General features: G+C 45.4%; 1 protein-coding gene across 2 annotated transcripts in view; it reads right to left on the reverse strand.

The window, feature by feature from the left end:
- The window catches only part of LOC137437512 (epidermal growth factor receptor-like), a 559,201-nt gene that overhangs the window by 64,426 nt on the left and 480,090 nt on the right, over nucleotides 1-14,685 (reverse strand). For both annotated transcript variants that reach the window (XM_068131899.2, XM_068131898.2), the window contains exons 12-13: nucleotides 6,256-6,455; nucleotides 5,831-5,963 (exon numbers count right to left, since the gene is read on the reverse strand). In XM_068131899.2, coding sequence (XP_067988000.1) covers nucleotides 5,831-5,963; nucleotides 6,256-6,455 — 333 coding nt within the window. The remainder of the gene's footprint in view (nucleotides 1-5,830; nucleotides 5,964-6,255; nucleotides 6,456-14,685) is intronic.

Consider the following 14,685-nt stretch of genomic DNA (forward strand, 5'->3'; position numbering starts at 1 on the left):
GGCATTTTAAGGCCATTTTCCCTGCTTGAGCGGGGGTTAGCCTTGCGGTCCCCATGACAATCTTCTCCATTTTGCCCTATTTTCTGCATCTCTCCTTGTTAACCCCCTTGCCCGCATTTCTTCTTCCACCATCTTTAGCCAAGTCTTTCTCGGTCTTCCCCGTCCTCTACTTCCTTCCACATTCATTTCCATCACTCTTCTCAACCAGTCACTTTCATCCTTCCTCAACACATGACCAAACCATCTCAACCTGTTCCTCTTCACAGCATCAATCACAGGCTCTATTCCCATCATCTTTCGCAATTCATCATTTGTCTTCCTCTCTCTCAACGATACTCCGCACATCCACTGAACCATTCGCATTTCCACCCTTTCCAGCCTTCGTTGCTGCTCTACGTTCATGACCCATGTCTCGCTCCCATAAATCATAACACTTCTCACACATGCAGCATACACCTTTCCCTTCAGCTTCAACGACACTCCCCTCCTCATCAGCACGCCACTCAGTTCCCGAAACTTCTTCCATGCACATCTCACTCTAGCAACCGTCTTTGTCTTTCGTATGTCTTTCAACATAGTCAAAAGAAAATAGTGATAGGGCTTTTCTGAAAATATCTGAGATGTTGCTCATGAAAGATGAGTCTTGTGAACTGAGAAGCATATCTGAGTCTCTTCATAGGCACAATATACGACATTATAATTTGGTGATTTTAAGATAATTGCAAATTATACCCATACAACAATAAAAACAAGACTGATGACTGCGGGGGCCAGCCGTGAATCTGGTGGCGACACTGCGGGGGCCAGCCGCGGACGTTTTAAACATTGTCCCAGAGGGAATATTTACCAGTAGGTGTATCTGCGACGCCTTGAACCACAGGTTTGGGACGGGTGCAAGGTGCGAACTGGTCAGGGCGCAGCTGCTGCATCGAAAACAAAAACCTAACGAGACGTTGCAGGAGCTGGCCCACGTGGCCCAGGATATTTACCAATCTGTGAGGATAGCATGTAGGGAACTGCCAGCACAGGCGTGAGACAAACTGGCGATATAAAATTTTATGGCGGCTCTTGCTGACCCCGAGGTCTGAACTCTGGTGGAGTTGCAGGACCCGGCCACGATGCACCGAGCGGCAGGGTGCACGGCGAGACTGACGTTTTTGAGGAGGTCGAACCGCGCATCAGAGAGGGCACCTGTGACGGTACGACAGGCAGAGGTACGGGATCAGGAAGAGAAGCGGGAGGAAACGGCCATTGCCCGAATGCTAAGGGGGACCAGCCAGCAGCTGTCACGTTTGACCGGGGGTAAATTTGCATGGGGTGAGTCACAGCGGTGTGGTCCAGGTTTGCCATCAGGACAGCCTGATTTTCGTCGGGTTGGGCCGGGAGTAGGGGGTGCTCCGCCTGGGTACCACAGGGGTCCGTTTATGGGGACTTGTTTTAGGTGTGGGAGAAGAGGGCACGTACAGTGGAATTGTTGGCAACCACCTGGGCCGCCACCTCCTAATAGGCTTCACAGCCCAGAAAGGAGGGGACTCCCAGAAAGACCACAGGCGCCAGAAAGAGGGTCACCACCTAGGCCTGGGCCTGTCACCATAGAGTGTTTGGGAAACTAGAACAAGCCGAGCATATGGGGTCATGCTCGGCTGGCAAGTGTATGGAGAAGTGCCCTTCTTTGGTGAAGATAGTGAAATGTAAAAATAATTGGCATGGGTAATCTGAGGGTTAGATGCCAATTTAAGGGTGAATTTTGTGAGGCCATGGTGGACACTGCACAGTGGCACCATTATTGATCCAGGTGTTTTATACCAAAGTGTTGGAGGCTGGGACAAAAATGGATAGAGTAGCAGGACACAGCCTTCAACTGGCTACGGGGGTGATGGTGGCAATATTTGGACGCGGAGTTGTGGAGTTGTGGTTGGGTAGTCTGGAGGTCAACGTGGTGTTATGGGTGTCCGAGGTGTGCGGACCCAGTGTCTTCTGGGATTGAGTCTCCTGGTGGAGCATGGCTGTCGGCTGGACCTTGGCGTGGTCAAGTGTGGGTAGGCACTGGGGGGTGGGGGAGGGCGGGGCTGCATGTGGTTGGACTGGGGAGGTACAGGGGACGTGATGTAGATGCCACCCACTGTGACCGTGCCTCCCAGGTCCGAGGCCTTGGGGATGGCGGAGTTGGCAGCAGGTGCTCACCACATTGGCCAGCAGGGGCTAATGGAGCCGTGTTCCTCACAGGGGGCTGAAGGATGGATGGTGGGTCGCACCCTTATGGACGCTTTCGGCTGCTCAACTTATCCCGATAGCCCTTGCACGGTAGAGGGGCAGTGCTGTCGTAGCCAAGGGTAGTAATGTAGTAAATGTCATCAGAGGAGGCGGATCCACACACTTGCCAGTACAGTCGGATAAAAAGGAAATTTGGAAAATTCATAGGTCCCATAGGATAAATATATTCATGCTATTTAATTTGTAATTGGAGTTATGCTGTTTGGAATGAAAATAGAGATATTGAGTTCAAGTGAATGACGAAATGCCGTGACGGTTTATACTTTCTCAGCATGACATCCGTGGATGGCCAAAGGCAGAATCGCCAATGACTGGGGATAGAACCATTCAAACAGGTACGTTTTTTGTGGAAGTCCTTCACGAACCTGCTGTCCATGTCTGCCGTGCGACTGAAGGTGCTACAGGAATGTGGAATTTATTGGTTTCATGCTTTAGCATTCACCGCTCCTGCATTGTCTGTTTGCTTATGGCCTCCCTACCCGTGCGTAGCAAGGGTACCTTGCTAGTATATATATTAGCTTGGCTCGGCCCGCTACACTCGCCTCACCATGCGTCTTTACAGAGGAACGGACTTATTTTAGCTTTTTTTTTTTGTTGTTTTTGTTTTGTATACAAGATCGAGGCTCGTGGAAGAGCTAACATTAATCACACATACACACAAAAAACTGCTCACCTTCACTCTTTCATTCCCCTTTTCTCCCGCCTCTGGGAACAAACTCCCTCACTCTTCAATCCCATTCCTCCCTCCACGTCTTTAAAACAGCTGTTCACCACCATCTCATCTCCATCTTATCTTCCCCCATCCAAAACCTTGATCTTTTCTACCCCCGCTAATTTCACCCCAGATCTGAGGGTAATGACTGTACCTGAGTTGCTGTGTGGTCATGATTTACACCAATCATAATACAAACAATTATTTTACACAAATTTATTTGTTGTGTTTGTGATATTACATTTTTATAAGCAATTTAGGTTGAAGATTTAGGTTAAAAAAAAACAATTAAAAAAAGAACCCCTCAGCACATACATATGGGAGGGTTAGGTGCAAACTGGAGGTTTGGAATGATTACACCTCACCACCACGTAATTCAAAACACCTCATCACCACAAAATTAAAAACACCTCACCACCATGTAATTAAAAACACCTCACCACCACGAAATAAAAAACACCTCACCACCATGTAATTCAAAACACGTCACCACCATGTAATTCAAAACACCTCACCACCAAGTAATTCAAAACACCTCACCACCACGTAATTCAAAACACCTCAGCACTATGTAATTCAAAACACCTCACCACCACGTAATTCAAAACACCTCACCACCACGTAATTCAAAACACCTCACCACCACGTAATTCAAAACACCCCACCACCACGTAATTCAAAACACCTCAGCACTATGTAATTCAAAAGACCTCACCAACGTTATTAAAAACACTTCACAACCATGGAAACAAAAGTTTGAGGGATTAGTTCAGTGACAACACAGACACTGCCCAGATATGTAGATATATAGATGGATGAGTGTACCTGAGTTGCTGTGTTGTCATGGTTTACACCAATCATAATACAAACAATTATTTTGCACAATGTATTCGTAATGTACGTGATATATCATTTTATAAACAATTGAAGTTGAAGTTTTAAGTTAAAAAAAAAAAAATTCAAACATTTTCAAAAAAAATACCCTTAGGACATACCCACGGGAGAGATAGGTACATACCAGAAGTTTGGTAGGATTTCACAAAAGTTTGATAGGGAGTAGTTCAACGACAACACAGACACTGCACAGATATATATATATATATATATATATATATATATATATATATATATATATATATATATATATATACCATAAATGGAGGTGATGTGTTGGCATAATTTTTGTGCATGACGTCAGTGTCATGTCATAGAGTTAGTTTTGCTTCCTCAGTTAAATATATATATATATATCTCAAACTTGTGCGGGTGTTAGCCATTGGGCGAACAGGAAGTCATGCACTGCCTCTGACCAAGGAAGTACCTTTGGCGTGTCATTGTTTAGGCTTTAACAGCATTGGCACGTCAACATTCATCACAGTTGGAGTGATCAAAACGTGAACGTGTTTCTGCCTACTGGGTATAGTCGGCACATTGCCTGGATGATTGTATTATTACAGTAGGAGGTATGTGATGGAAACACTTGCTTGATGAAGACTCAGAGGAGATATCAGGGTGAGAGTGTGCCAGACACGCAGCAATAAATGACGATCTCGATTCTAGATTCATCTATCTATAATTCCAGTAATGTCTGTGTGTCTGTGTGTCTGTGTGTCTGTGTGTCTGTGTGTCTGTGTGTCTGTGTGTCTGTGTGTCTGTGTGTTTGTCTGTGACCGCTGTTTCTCGACAACCACGGGTCCGATATACTTGAAACTTGCCAGGTATATTGCTGGGGACCCGAGGATGTGCCTTTTCAAGGTTTGAAATTAATCGGACAAGTACCTACCGAGCTATGTCCAAAAAACGCTTCAACCAATCAGAGAGCAGCGAGCTATCACGTGTGCCGAACCGTTAATGCAATGCAAGCGTTAATGCGTTAATGCAAGGCTTTTCTTTTTTTCCCTCTTCTCTTTCTACTTTTCCTTGCGATTAAATTGCAAACAGCCAAAATACGTTGGCGCTAATTGAATAATTGGCCATTAACACTAAAATAATCGTAACTGCGATATGCCAACTTCCGGACAGTGCAGCCTTCCCTGTTGTTGTTGTTTGCAGCAGCTGTTTGCAGCAAGGCAAGGCTTTTCTTTTTTTCCCTCTTCTCTTTCTACTTTGCCTTGCGATTAAATTGCAAACAGCCAAAATACGTTGGCGCTAATTGAATAATTGGGCATTATGTTTTACAACTAATAAAAACGAATTTGCGATTCATTCGCTTTCCTGCGCGTTTGTGTACGCGATGGCGATTTCTTTACCAAACTCCGGAAGCCGTTCGCTTTGGACCGAACCATTGCATGTAAATAGAGGGGGGGGATTGTCACCACTCGCAAGCCGTTCGCTTTGGACCAAACCATTTCATGTAAATAGGGGGGGGGATATAATTTTAGATATATATATAGTACGGGCATGCCCTAGTTATAATAATGTGTAGAAGAAATATTTTTGGATCCATTACCATTTTCTTTCAGTTACAACAATAATATTAATATATGTTCCCAAACAAGGAACTTTAATGCAGGAGGCGACCATTAGGCCCATAAAAGCCTGTGCAATGGTTGCCACCTTATTGTTATTTGTCCATAGTCTACCCTTTTAAAATTGCTGAGTGACAAGCAAGGTAGGAGCATGGTTTTTAAAGTCTTTGATATGACTCAGCCAGGGTTAGAAGTGTCAACCTCCAAGACTCAGAGCCGATGCTCGAACCATTACCGAGTCTGGTTCCTTGAAATTCAGATATAATGTGGATAATTTATATTTTTCAAATGCACTTGAAAAATTCTCTTTTACCAAAATCGTGAAAACAGCAGCATGATGTCGCAAACAGATCGAGATTCAAACATTGATACACACCCGCTATCGGTATAGCATGATGGGACGCACTCCTGGCCGCGTCGATTGTGGAGGCAAGTTAGGCACTGGGTCGGACCAGGCCCCCAGCACCCATCACTCGAACACATCCGGTCACACAGAAAGCCATTTTCTTCTGAAATCAGAATGAGCACATGAGAAACAATAGGATAGATTGACAATCCAAGGACATTTAGCTGCAATGGATGGAATATCCCTTCATCTGTGAAATAATATCGTGAAATTGTCAAATAAAACAAGGAATGGCTAAAACTAGAAAATCTTTAGATATTCATAATTCCTGAAACAGAAAGATATTGCTGAACAGCTAAATTTAAAAGCTCAAACTTCTAAATTATCTTTAAGTATGCCAATTCCTTTCCCTAGCTCCTTCACCTCTCAATTCCAATCCTGGGAATAGAACTCACTGCAGTTTGCGAGACTGCGTACAGCTGAGAAGTTTGCAGCCTGATGGCGGGTGGTGAAGAGACGGTGCCATGCGACTGAGTGGAAGTAGCAAAGGCGTGAATTGTCGTGGAAGTACACATCTCCAGCGCTGAATTCACGAAGGGAGCGAAAACCGAGCGATGTCACATGCTGAAGGCCAATGAGCTGGAGTGAATGACCACTGGGTTTTGGAGATACCAATTGGAGAAAAGATTAAAAAGATGATCAGAGTTTTAAAAAAAAGAAGAAAAAAAAAGAGGCAAATTGAAGAAATATTCGAGAAGTTATGAGCAGTTGAAGTCTTAGCAGCATTGAATTCCGTTGTATTATGAACCCGCAAACACATTAGAAACAAATCACACAAAACAGCATTTAACAAGAAAGAGCAATCAGAGATTGCAAACCCTCGCCAGGATGTCTTTTCAGTGGTTTTTAAGGCTTTTGTGTTAAAACAAATATGGGGGCCGAACCACGTGCCCGATGACGACATCAATTTTTTTTCTAAACTAATTTATTCCTAGATTATGCTCAAGAAATTTCATCTTGATCGGATGAAGTTTGTACTTGTCGAATTATAAGGTTATAATGGAGGCACCAATGACATCATCACCAACATATTTTATTCCCCATGGAGAGTTCTTTACAATGAGCCATGTCTCAATTTTTTCTATTAAGCGCTTTCGGAGATATAGAGGTGCAAAGTTTTTCGTTTTATCCCAAGATGGCGGCCAAACCACGTGACCTATGACGTCATAATTATCATTAAAAAAATTATACAGGTGGAGTTGCACCTATGGTGAAAATTTCCTGTCAATCGGACCAACGGTTGCAGAGAAAATCATATTTATTCTGTGCGGACAAACAAACAAACAGACAGACAGACAAACAAATAGACAAACGGACTCAAATGCAATACCCTCTCCTCAGGCGAGGGTAACAATGCAGAGGCTCGCGAGGGTATACAGAATACAGGAGACCTGAGAACCAATGCATACTCACTTATTGACAGCACCATTACAATGCCTTTTATTTTTCCTTCAGGAATGTGTGAAGCTAATAAATTATCCAATAAATTCCCGCATCAATACATATCATTTAAAATATGTCACAAACTTGTCAAATGAAATTGAAATATGTCACATTAAAATATCTAGTCACACAGAGACAAACCTCTTGTACAAGGAGTATAGATAAGAAAAGTATGATATTTGACAACAACATGCAGGCACATTGAGACACTGGGTGAAGAAACTACACAAATTATAAAACACAGCATTAAAAGCCTCAAACCTGAATGTAATTTACAAACAAGAAAGAGCAATCAGACATTGCAAACCCTCGCCAGGACGTGTTTTGAGTGTTTTTAAGCCTTTTGTGTAAAAACAAATATGGCGGCCGAACCACGTGACTGATGACGTCGTCATTATTTATTTTTTTCTCCACCAATTTATCCCAAGATGATACTCAATAAATTTCATCTTTATCGGATGAAGTTTTGTACTTGTCGAATTGTGACGTCATAATGGAGGCACCTGTAATATCATCATTAACATAGTTCTTTACATTGAGCCATGTCTCAATTTTTTCTATGCAGCACTTTCGGAGATATAGAGGTGCAAAGTTTTTCGGTTTTTACAAGATGGCTTCCATACCACGTGACCTATGATGTCATATTTATCATGAAAATTCTACAGGAGGAGGTGCACAGATGGTGAAAATTTCCTGTCAATCGGACCAACGGTTGCAGAGAAAATCATATTTATTCTGTGCAGACAAACAGACAGACAAACAGACAGAGAGACAGACAAACAGACAGATAAACAAACGGACTCAAATGCAATACCCTCTCCTCTGGCGAGGGTAATTAAGGTTAAAAAAAAATCAACTTGTTGTTAAACTAGACATGTAGATGTTATGGTTAAATTAGACAAGATTGTCAAACCGTCTTAAGTCTAGTTGGACATGTTAGTCGATCCCTTATTCCTTGCAGCATTCTTAAAAACATGGGAAGTGTGGGCAAAACTATCCTCAAGGCCAAGCGTGGATAACTTTGACATAATCTACATTCAAGGGACAAAATCATCTTCTGGTTAAATTAGACCGATATTTATTTTTATAGTTTAATTAGACGACTTAAAAAAACCGTGCTTAAGGCCGCTTGGAGGCCCAATATTAGAGTAGGCCACCGGGGGCGCTGTGTTAAACTTGGCCTGCTTTCGGACTCACACACAGACTAATTACACACGAAGGAAGGCCAATTAATGAAGAAAAGTCATTAATATAATTTGATGATTCGTAAACAGACTTCTTTGACAATCTGGGAGGAAAATACAAGAGTACACATATCCTGCACACAAGATGGAAATTTTGCATCGAATCAGCATCTAATCGAATTGTTGAAACTGTGGTGGGAAGGAGAGCACACATGATGTGGTGGCACACATGTGGTGGCAGTATAAATAAATAGCACCGCAAAGCAGGCGTAACCCCTCAGCCCATGCATGGTGGAAACCAATTTCAAGATGCCTGCCGTGGCGGCCATATTGAAAATCGCAGTGCGCCCATGAACCTTCCTCTACTCAACCCCAACACACACTGCAAAAATTGATTTAATCGGACAAGCCGTTTTTTTTTTTTGTTTTTTTTTTGTATACTGAATCGAGGCTCGTGAAAGAGCTGACATTTACTTCACAAACAAATCAACCAGAAAAACAAAACACACAAAAAGAGGGAGCGGAAAACAAGATGGGGAGAGAAGGGGAAGCACACAAACACAACATTTGAGAGCAGGGAGATCTGTGAGAGGGAGAGGGCTTGGGGGGAGGAGGTGTGGGAAGGGGGTGGGAGAAGTATAAAACACAAGGACACCAAGGACTTCCAGGACAGAAGTTGGTATTTCAAAAAAGTGGAATTGGGGTGAAATTAGCGGGGGTAGAAAAGATCAAGGTTTTGGATGGGGGAAGATAAGAGATGGTGGTGAACAGCAGTTTTAAAGACCTGGAGGGTGGAGTGGGATTGAAGAGAGTGAGGGAGTTTGTTCCAGAGGCGGGAGAAGAGAGGAATGAAGGAGTGAAGGTGAGCAGAGAGTCTTGATTTTGGCAGTTTGACCATAAGAGGGTTGCAGGCAGATCTTGTGCGACCTGTAGGAATATTTGCAGGACAGAGCCCAGGGAGAGCTGGGGGGGCAAGGCCAGAGAGGAGTCGGTAGAAGATGGAAAGACCACCAACCTGCCTGCGGTGAGTGAGTGAGAGGCCCTTGGAGTTAGCTTCATCGCGGGAGATTCCAATGATTCTGAATGCTTTGGTTTCAACAGCGTGAAGACGAGCTAGGTGTGAGGCAGGAGCACCAGACCAGAGGGGAGAGCAGTATTCCATTGAGCTGCGGATGAAAGCCTTGTATGTGGTGAGGAGCTCAGGTTTTTTTTTTTTGGTTTTTTTTGTTTTTTTTTGTATACAAGATCGAGGCTCGTGAAAGAGCGAACATTAATCACACAGAAAGACAAACCGACACATAAAACATATAACATAGGGAGCGGTAGACAAGATGGGGAGAGAGGGGGAAGGACACAAACACAACATTTGAGAGCAGGGACCGAGAGACATGGAGACATCGAGAGATCTGAGAGAGGGCGAGGGCTTTGGGGGGGGGGGCGTGGGAAGGGGGCAGTGGGAGAGGTATAAAACATATGGACACTGCCAGGACTTCCAGGAAAGAAGTTGGAATTTCAAACAGAGTGGATCTGGGGTGAATTAGCGGGGGTAGAAAAGATCAAGGTTTTGGATGGGGGAAGATAAGAGATGGTGGTGAACAGCTGTTTTAAAGACCTGGAGGGAGGAGTGGGATTGAAGGGAGTGAGGTAGTTTGTTCCAGAGGCGGGAGAAAAGAGGAATGAAAGAGTGAAGGTGAGCGGAGAGCCGAGATTTCGGCAGTTTAACCATCAGAGGGTTGCTGGCAGATCTTGTGCGACCTGTAGGAATATTTGGGGGACAGAGCACAGAGAGAGCTGGGGGTGCAAGGCCGGAGAGGAGTCGGTAGAAGACAGAAAGACCACCTACCTGCCTGCGGTGAGTGAGTGAAAGGCCCTCAGAGATAGCTTCATCGCGGGAGATTCCAATAATTCTGAAAGCTTTGGTTTCAACAGCGTGAAGCCGAGCTAGGTGTGAGGCAGGAGCACCGGCCCATAGGGGAGAACAGTATTCCATTGAGCTGCGGATGAAAGCCTTGTATGTGGTGAGGAGCTCAGGTGTGCCGAGGAAGGACTTCGCACGACGGAGGATGCCCAGTCGGCGACTGGCTTTGGAGGCCAGCTTGGAAATGTGGTTTTCCCAAGAAAGATCATGGCAGATAGTGAGACCCAAAAGCTTGAGTGACAGAACTTCTTGGAGAGGATTGTAGATGGGAGGGTTGTCCAGTCGATCTTTTCGGAGAGACATAGTAAGAGTGTGAGATTTGTCAGGATTGAAAGACATGTTCCACTTGTTTGACCAGTCTGTGATTTTGTCCAGGTCTTCAGAGAGTGAGGAGGCAGCAGACTGCCGATCTGAGGGAAGAGGAATGGAGCGGCAGAGAGTGGAGTCATCAGCAAAGAGATAGAGAGGATTTTCGAGAGAGTCAGAGAGATCATTGATGAAGACCAGAAAAAGCACGGGGCCCAGAACACTGCCTTGGGGAACTCCAGCCTGAACAGGAAGAGGAGATGAGAGAAACCCATTCAGGGCCACACGTTGACGACGACTAGAGAGGAAGTCCGCCAGCCATGCGTGGAGATTTCCATGGATACCAAAGGAGGAGAGTTTGGTGAGCAGAGCGGGGTGCCAGACCGTGTCGAAGGCACGTGATATGTCGAGGGAGACAGCTCTAATTTCCTGTTTGGCATTGAGGACCTCCATCCATTGTTGAGACAGCAGAAGCAGCATGTCCAGAGTAGAGTGACCAGGTCTGAAACCAAATTGATGATCAGAGATCAAGCCATTGGAGAAGAGGAAAGATTTCATATCAGAAGCAATGATGGATTCCATGACTTTGCTGATAATTGGGAGAAGGCTGATTGGTCTGTAGTTGCTAGGATCTGTTTTTGCACCTTTTTTGTGCAAAGCGGTGATGTTGGCTGATTTCCAAGCAGATGGCAGTTGACCTTGAGCAAAAGAGAGGGTGAAGAGAACAGAGAGAGGGTGAGATAGAGCAGCAGAGCAGGATTTTAGGACCCGTGGGCTGATGCCGTCGGGTCCAGTTGCAGAATCAGAGTCGAGGGTTGACAGAAACTTTTCCACCTTGTCAGGAGGAAAGGACACGGAGTCCAGGAGCAGCAGGGTACGACTGGGTATGGTGGGTACAGAGAGGGATGGGTTTGGGACACAAGATTTAGAGGCAAACACAGAGTTGAGGCATTCAGCTTTTTCACGTGCGGAGTCAGCTGTGTAGCCGTTTGAGGTAAGGGAGGGGATGGAGGGGGAACAAACACCAGAAACGGATTTGACCAGACGCCACCAGGATTTGGAAGAGGGAGACAGATAAGAGAGTTCGGTCTTGAGAATGGAGAGATATTGTTTCCTGGCTCTCCTGAGGGTGGACACACACTTGTTTCGGGCTTTGTGAAAGGAAATGAGATTTCCTTCCGTTGGATTTGCTTTCCAGGAGACGAAGGCAAGTTGTTTCTGGGCAACAGCCTCACCACAAGATTCCGTGTACCATGGACGGGAGGAAGGGTATGACAACTGAAGACGAGATGGGATAAATCTGTGCATGAGAGAGAGCAATTTACTTTGGAAGAATTCCCAGGATGAGTTGATGTCAGAGGTGGTACAGATGGGAGACCAGTCCAGATGATTGATGGCTGCTTGAAGACCGTGCCAGTTGGCCTGAGTGAAATGCCAGACTCGTCGACGCTGAGCAGGCTACCTGAGGATGGTCAGAGAGATGTCCACTTTAACAAGGACATGATCAGATGATCCGATCGGAGCAGAAGAAGAGCAGCAGACATTTTCAGGGAAGTTAGTCATAACCAAGTCCAGAAGAGAAGATGTTCCGTTGACTGAGATCCGGGTCGGGAAATTGACAGATTGAGTCAGTCCCAGTGAGTCGCAGAAGTCCTTTGCTGAGGAGCCATGGCTGGTGAGAGAGGTACCCACACCCAGCCAACTGGCATGATGACAGTTGAAATCACCACATATGAGGAAGAGAGAGTTGGGATGAGTAGATAGAAGTTGGTCCATATCATCAGACAGCGAGATGTAGATGGAGTCATCACTGTTTGGTGGACGGTACAACACACATATGAACAAGAGGTGGGAGCGAAGGGGAAGCCGTAGCCAGAGGTATTCCTGGGGGTGAGGTGGAGAGAGTGCAGTGCAGGGCGAGTGAGGAAGAGAGTTTTTGATAAAGATAGCAACCCCGCCTCCAGGACGAGGCTCAGGTCTATCATACCGGAGGAGGGAGTAGCCCGGGAGAGATACTATGGAATCAGAGACATCATAAAGGAGGAAAGTTTCTGTTAAGCAGATCACGTCTGGTTTGACAGAAGCAACCTGTATGGAGAGATCAGTTAAGTTTGAACGAAGGCCCCGGATGTTTGAGGTCCATACCGTTAATGAAGAGGAAGGGGGAGCATCAGATACAGAACAGGGGGGAGGAGGGGTAGGGTAAGATGTGGAAGAGGTGGAAGAGGTAGGGAGAGCTGTTGAAGGTGTGTCAGAGATTTCAGAATAGCTCGGAGAAAGGGAAGGATGGGGCGGACAAAAGGTTTGATGGTGATTGGGTGAGCCACAATGAGGTGTTATTTGAGGAGGGGGAAGAGCGAGGCAGAAGGTTGGGGGAGATGGAGGTGAGAGTTTGAAGGGGGAAGAAGCGGGGAGGACGCTTTGAGGAGGGGGAGTGAGAGGGGGGAAATTGAGAAGCAATGAGGGTGGGGAGATTTGAAGGGGAGGGGTGAGGGGGGAGTTTGGGAGGGAAGGGACAAGGGGAGGGATTTGAAAGGGATGGGATATGGGGGAGATTTGGAGGGGAGGGGTGAGGCAGGAGTCTAGGAGGGGAGGGGCGAGGGGGCGTCTTGGCGGGGAGGGGTGAGGGGGTAGTTTAGGAGGGAGGGGGCAAGGGGGGAGATTTGAAAGGGATGGGTGATGGGGAAGATTTGGAGGGGAGGGGTGATGGGGAAGATTTGGAGGGGAGGGGTTATGGGGAAGATTTGGAGGGGAGGGGTGAGATTGGATTTTTGAAAGTGTACGATTTATGGGAAACGAACATTTATTGCAAAATGAGTTTCTTGTGACCTTCGAGTTAAAAATACGTTTAAGGACGCTGGATGGAGGATGGAGTGCAGGAGAGTTTAGGGAATGTAGAAAAAAGGCACTATAGGAGATGGATTTTTTTTGGGGGATGAATTGATTTGGTGAGCAAGTCGAAAGCAGCCTTTTAAAGAAGAAGAAGAAAAAGGTGTTATAAAATATGACGGAATACATAACTTGAGGGGAAAGTGTAAACATTGAAGGTTAATGAGTGAAAACTATCTGGGGAAATGGGGGAGAAACACGTGGTCGAAGAACGAACGAACGAATAAGAATGAATAAACGAATGAGAACAGAGAAAGAAATGTTTTTTTTTTTTGTTTTTTTTTGAGTTGAGATTTACACAAGGAAGTAGGCTATGGGTGAAAAGCCTGGGAATACAGAGAACGAAAGTTATTGGATCACAAACGACGGACCACTGAGAGAAAAACAAAGCCTCAAGGTTGTACAGTACACACTGTACAAGGCCTTGCTCGCGACACGGCAAACAGACGATCAATTTATGAAAGATAAACACCGAGAAACAACCAAAGTTGCACACAATAACTTCACACACCGAAAGATAAATACAGTTTCGACAAAATACAATTGTGAACAGACTTAACTTCGAAAAACGTGGAGACCGTGTGGAGCTTCGAAAATCCCTGCCGCCGTCTCCAAGATCTCGCGAGATCTCATGGTGTGCCAAGGAAGGACTTTGCACGACGGAGGATGCCCAGTCAGCGACTGGCTTTGGAGGCCAGATTTGAAATGTGGTTTTCCCAGGAAAGATCATAGCAGATAGTGAGACCCAAAAGCTTGAGTGACAGAACTTCTTGGAGAGGATTATTCAGAAAGTGGATGGGAGGGTTGTCCAGTCGGTCTTTTCGGAGAGACATCGTAAGAGTGTGAGATTTGTCAGGATTGAAAGACATGTTCCACTTGTTTGCCCAGTTCCTGTTCTGCTCGAAATTGATGGAAACCAATTTCAAGATGGCTGCCATGGCGGCCATATTGAAAATCGCAGTGCGTCCATGAACCTTCCTCTACTCAACCCCAACACACACTGCAAAAATGGATTTAATTGGACAAGCCGTTCTGCTCGAAATTGACGGAAACCAATTTCAAGATGGCTGCCGTGGAGGCCATAT

This window comes from Myxine glutinosa, chromosome 12 (assembly GCF_964187855.1).
Source record: "Myxine glutinosa chromosome 12, kmMyxGlut1.1, whole genome shotgun sequence".
Classification (NCBI taxonomy): domain Eukaryota; kingdom Metazoa; phylum Chordata; class Myxini; order Myxiniformes; family Myxinidae; genus Myxine; species Myxine glutinosa.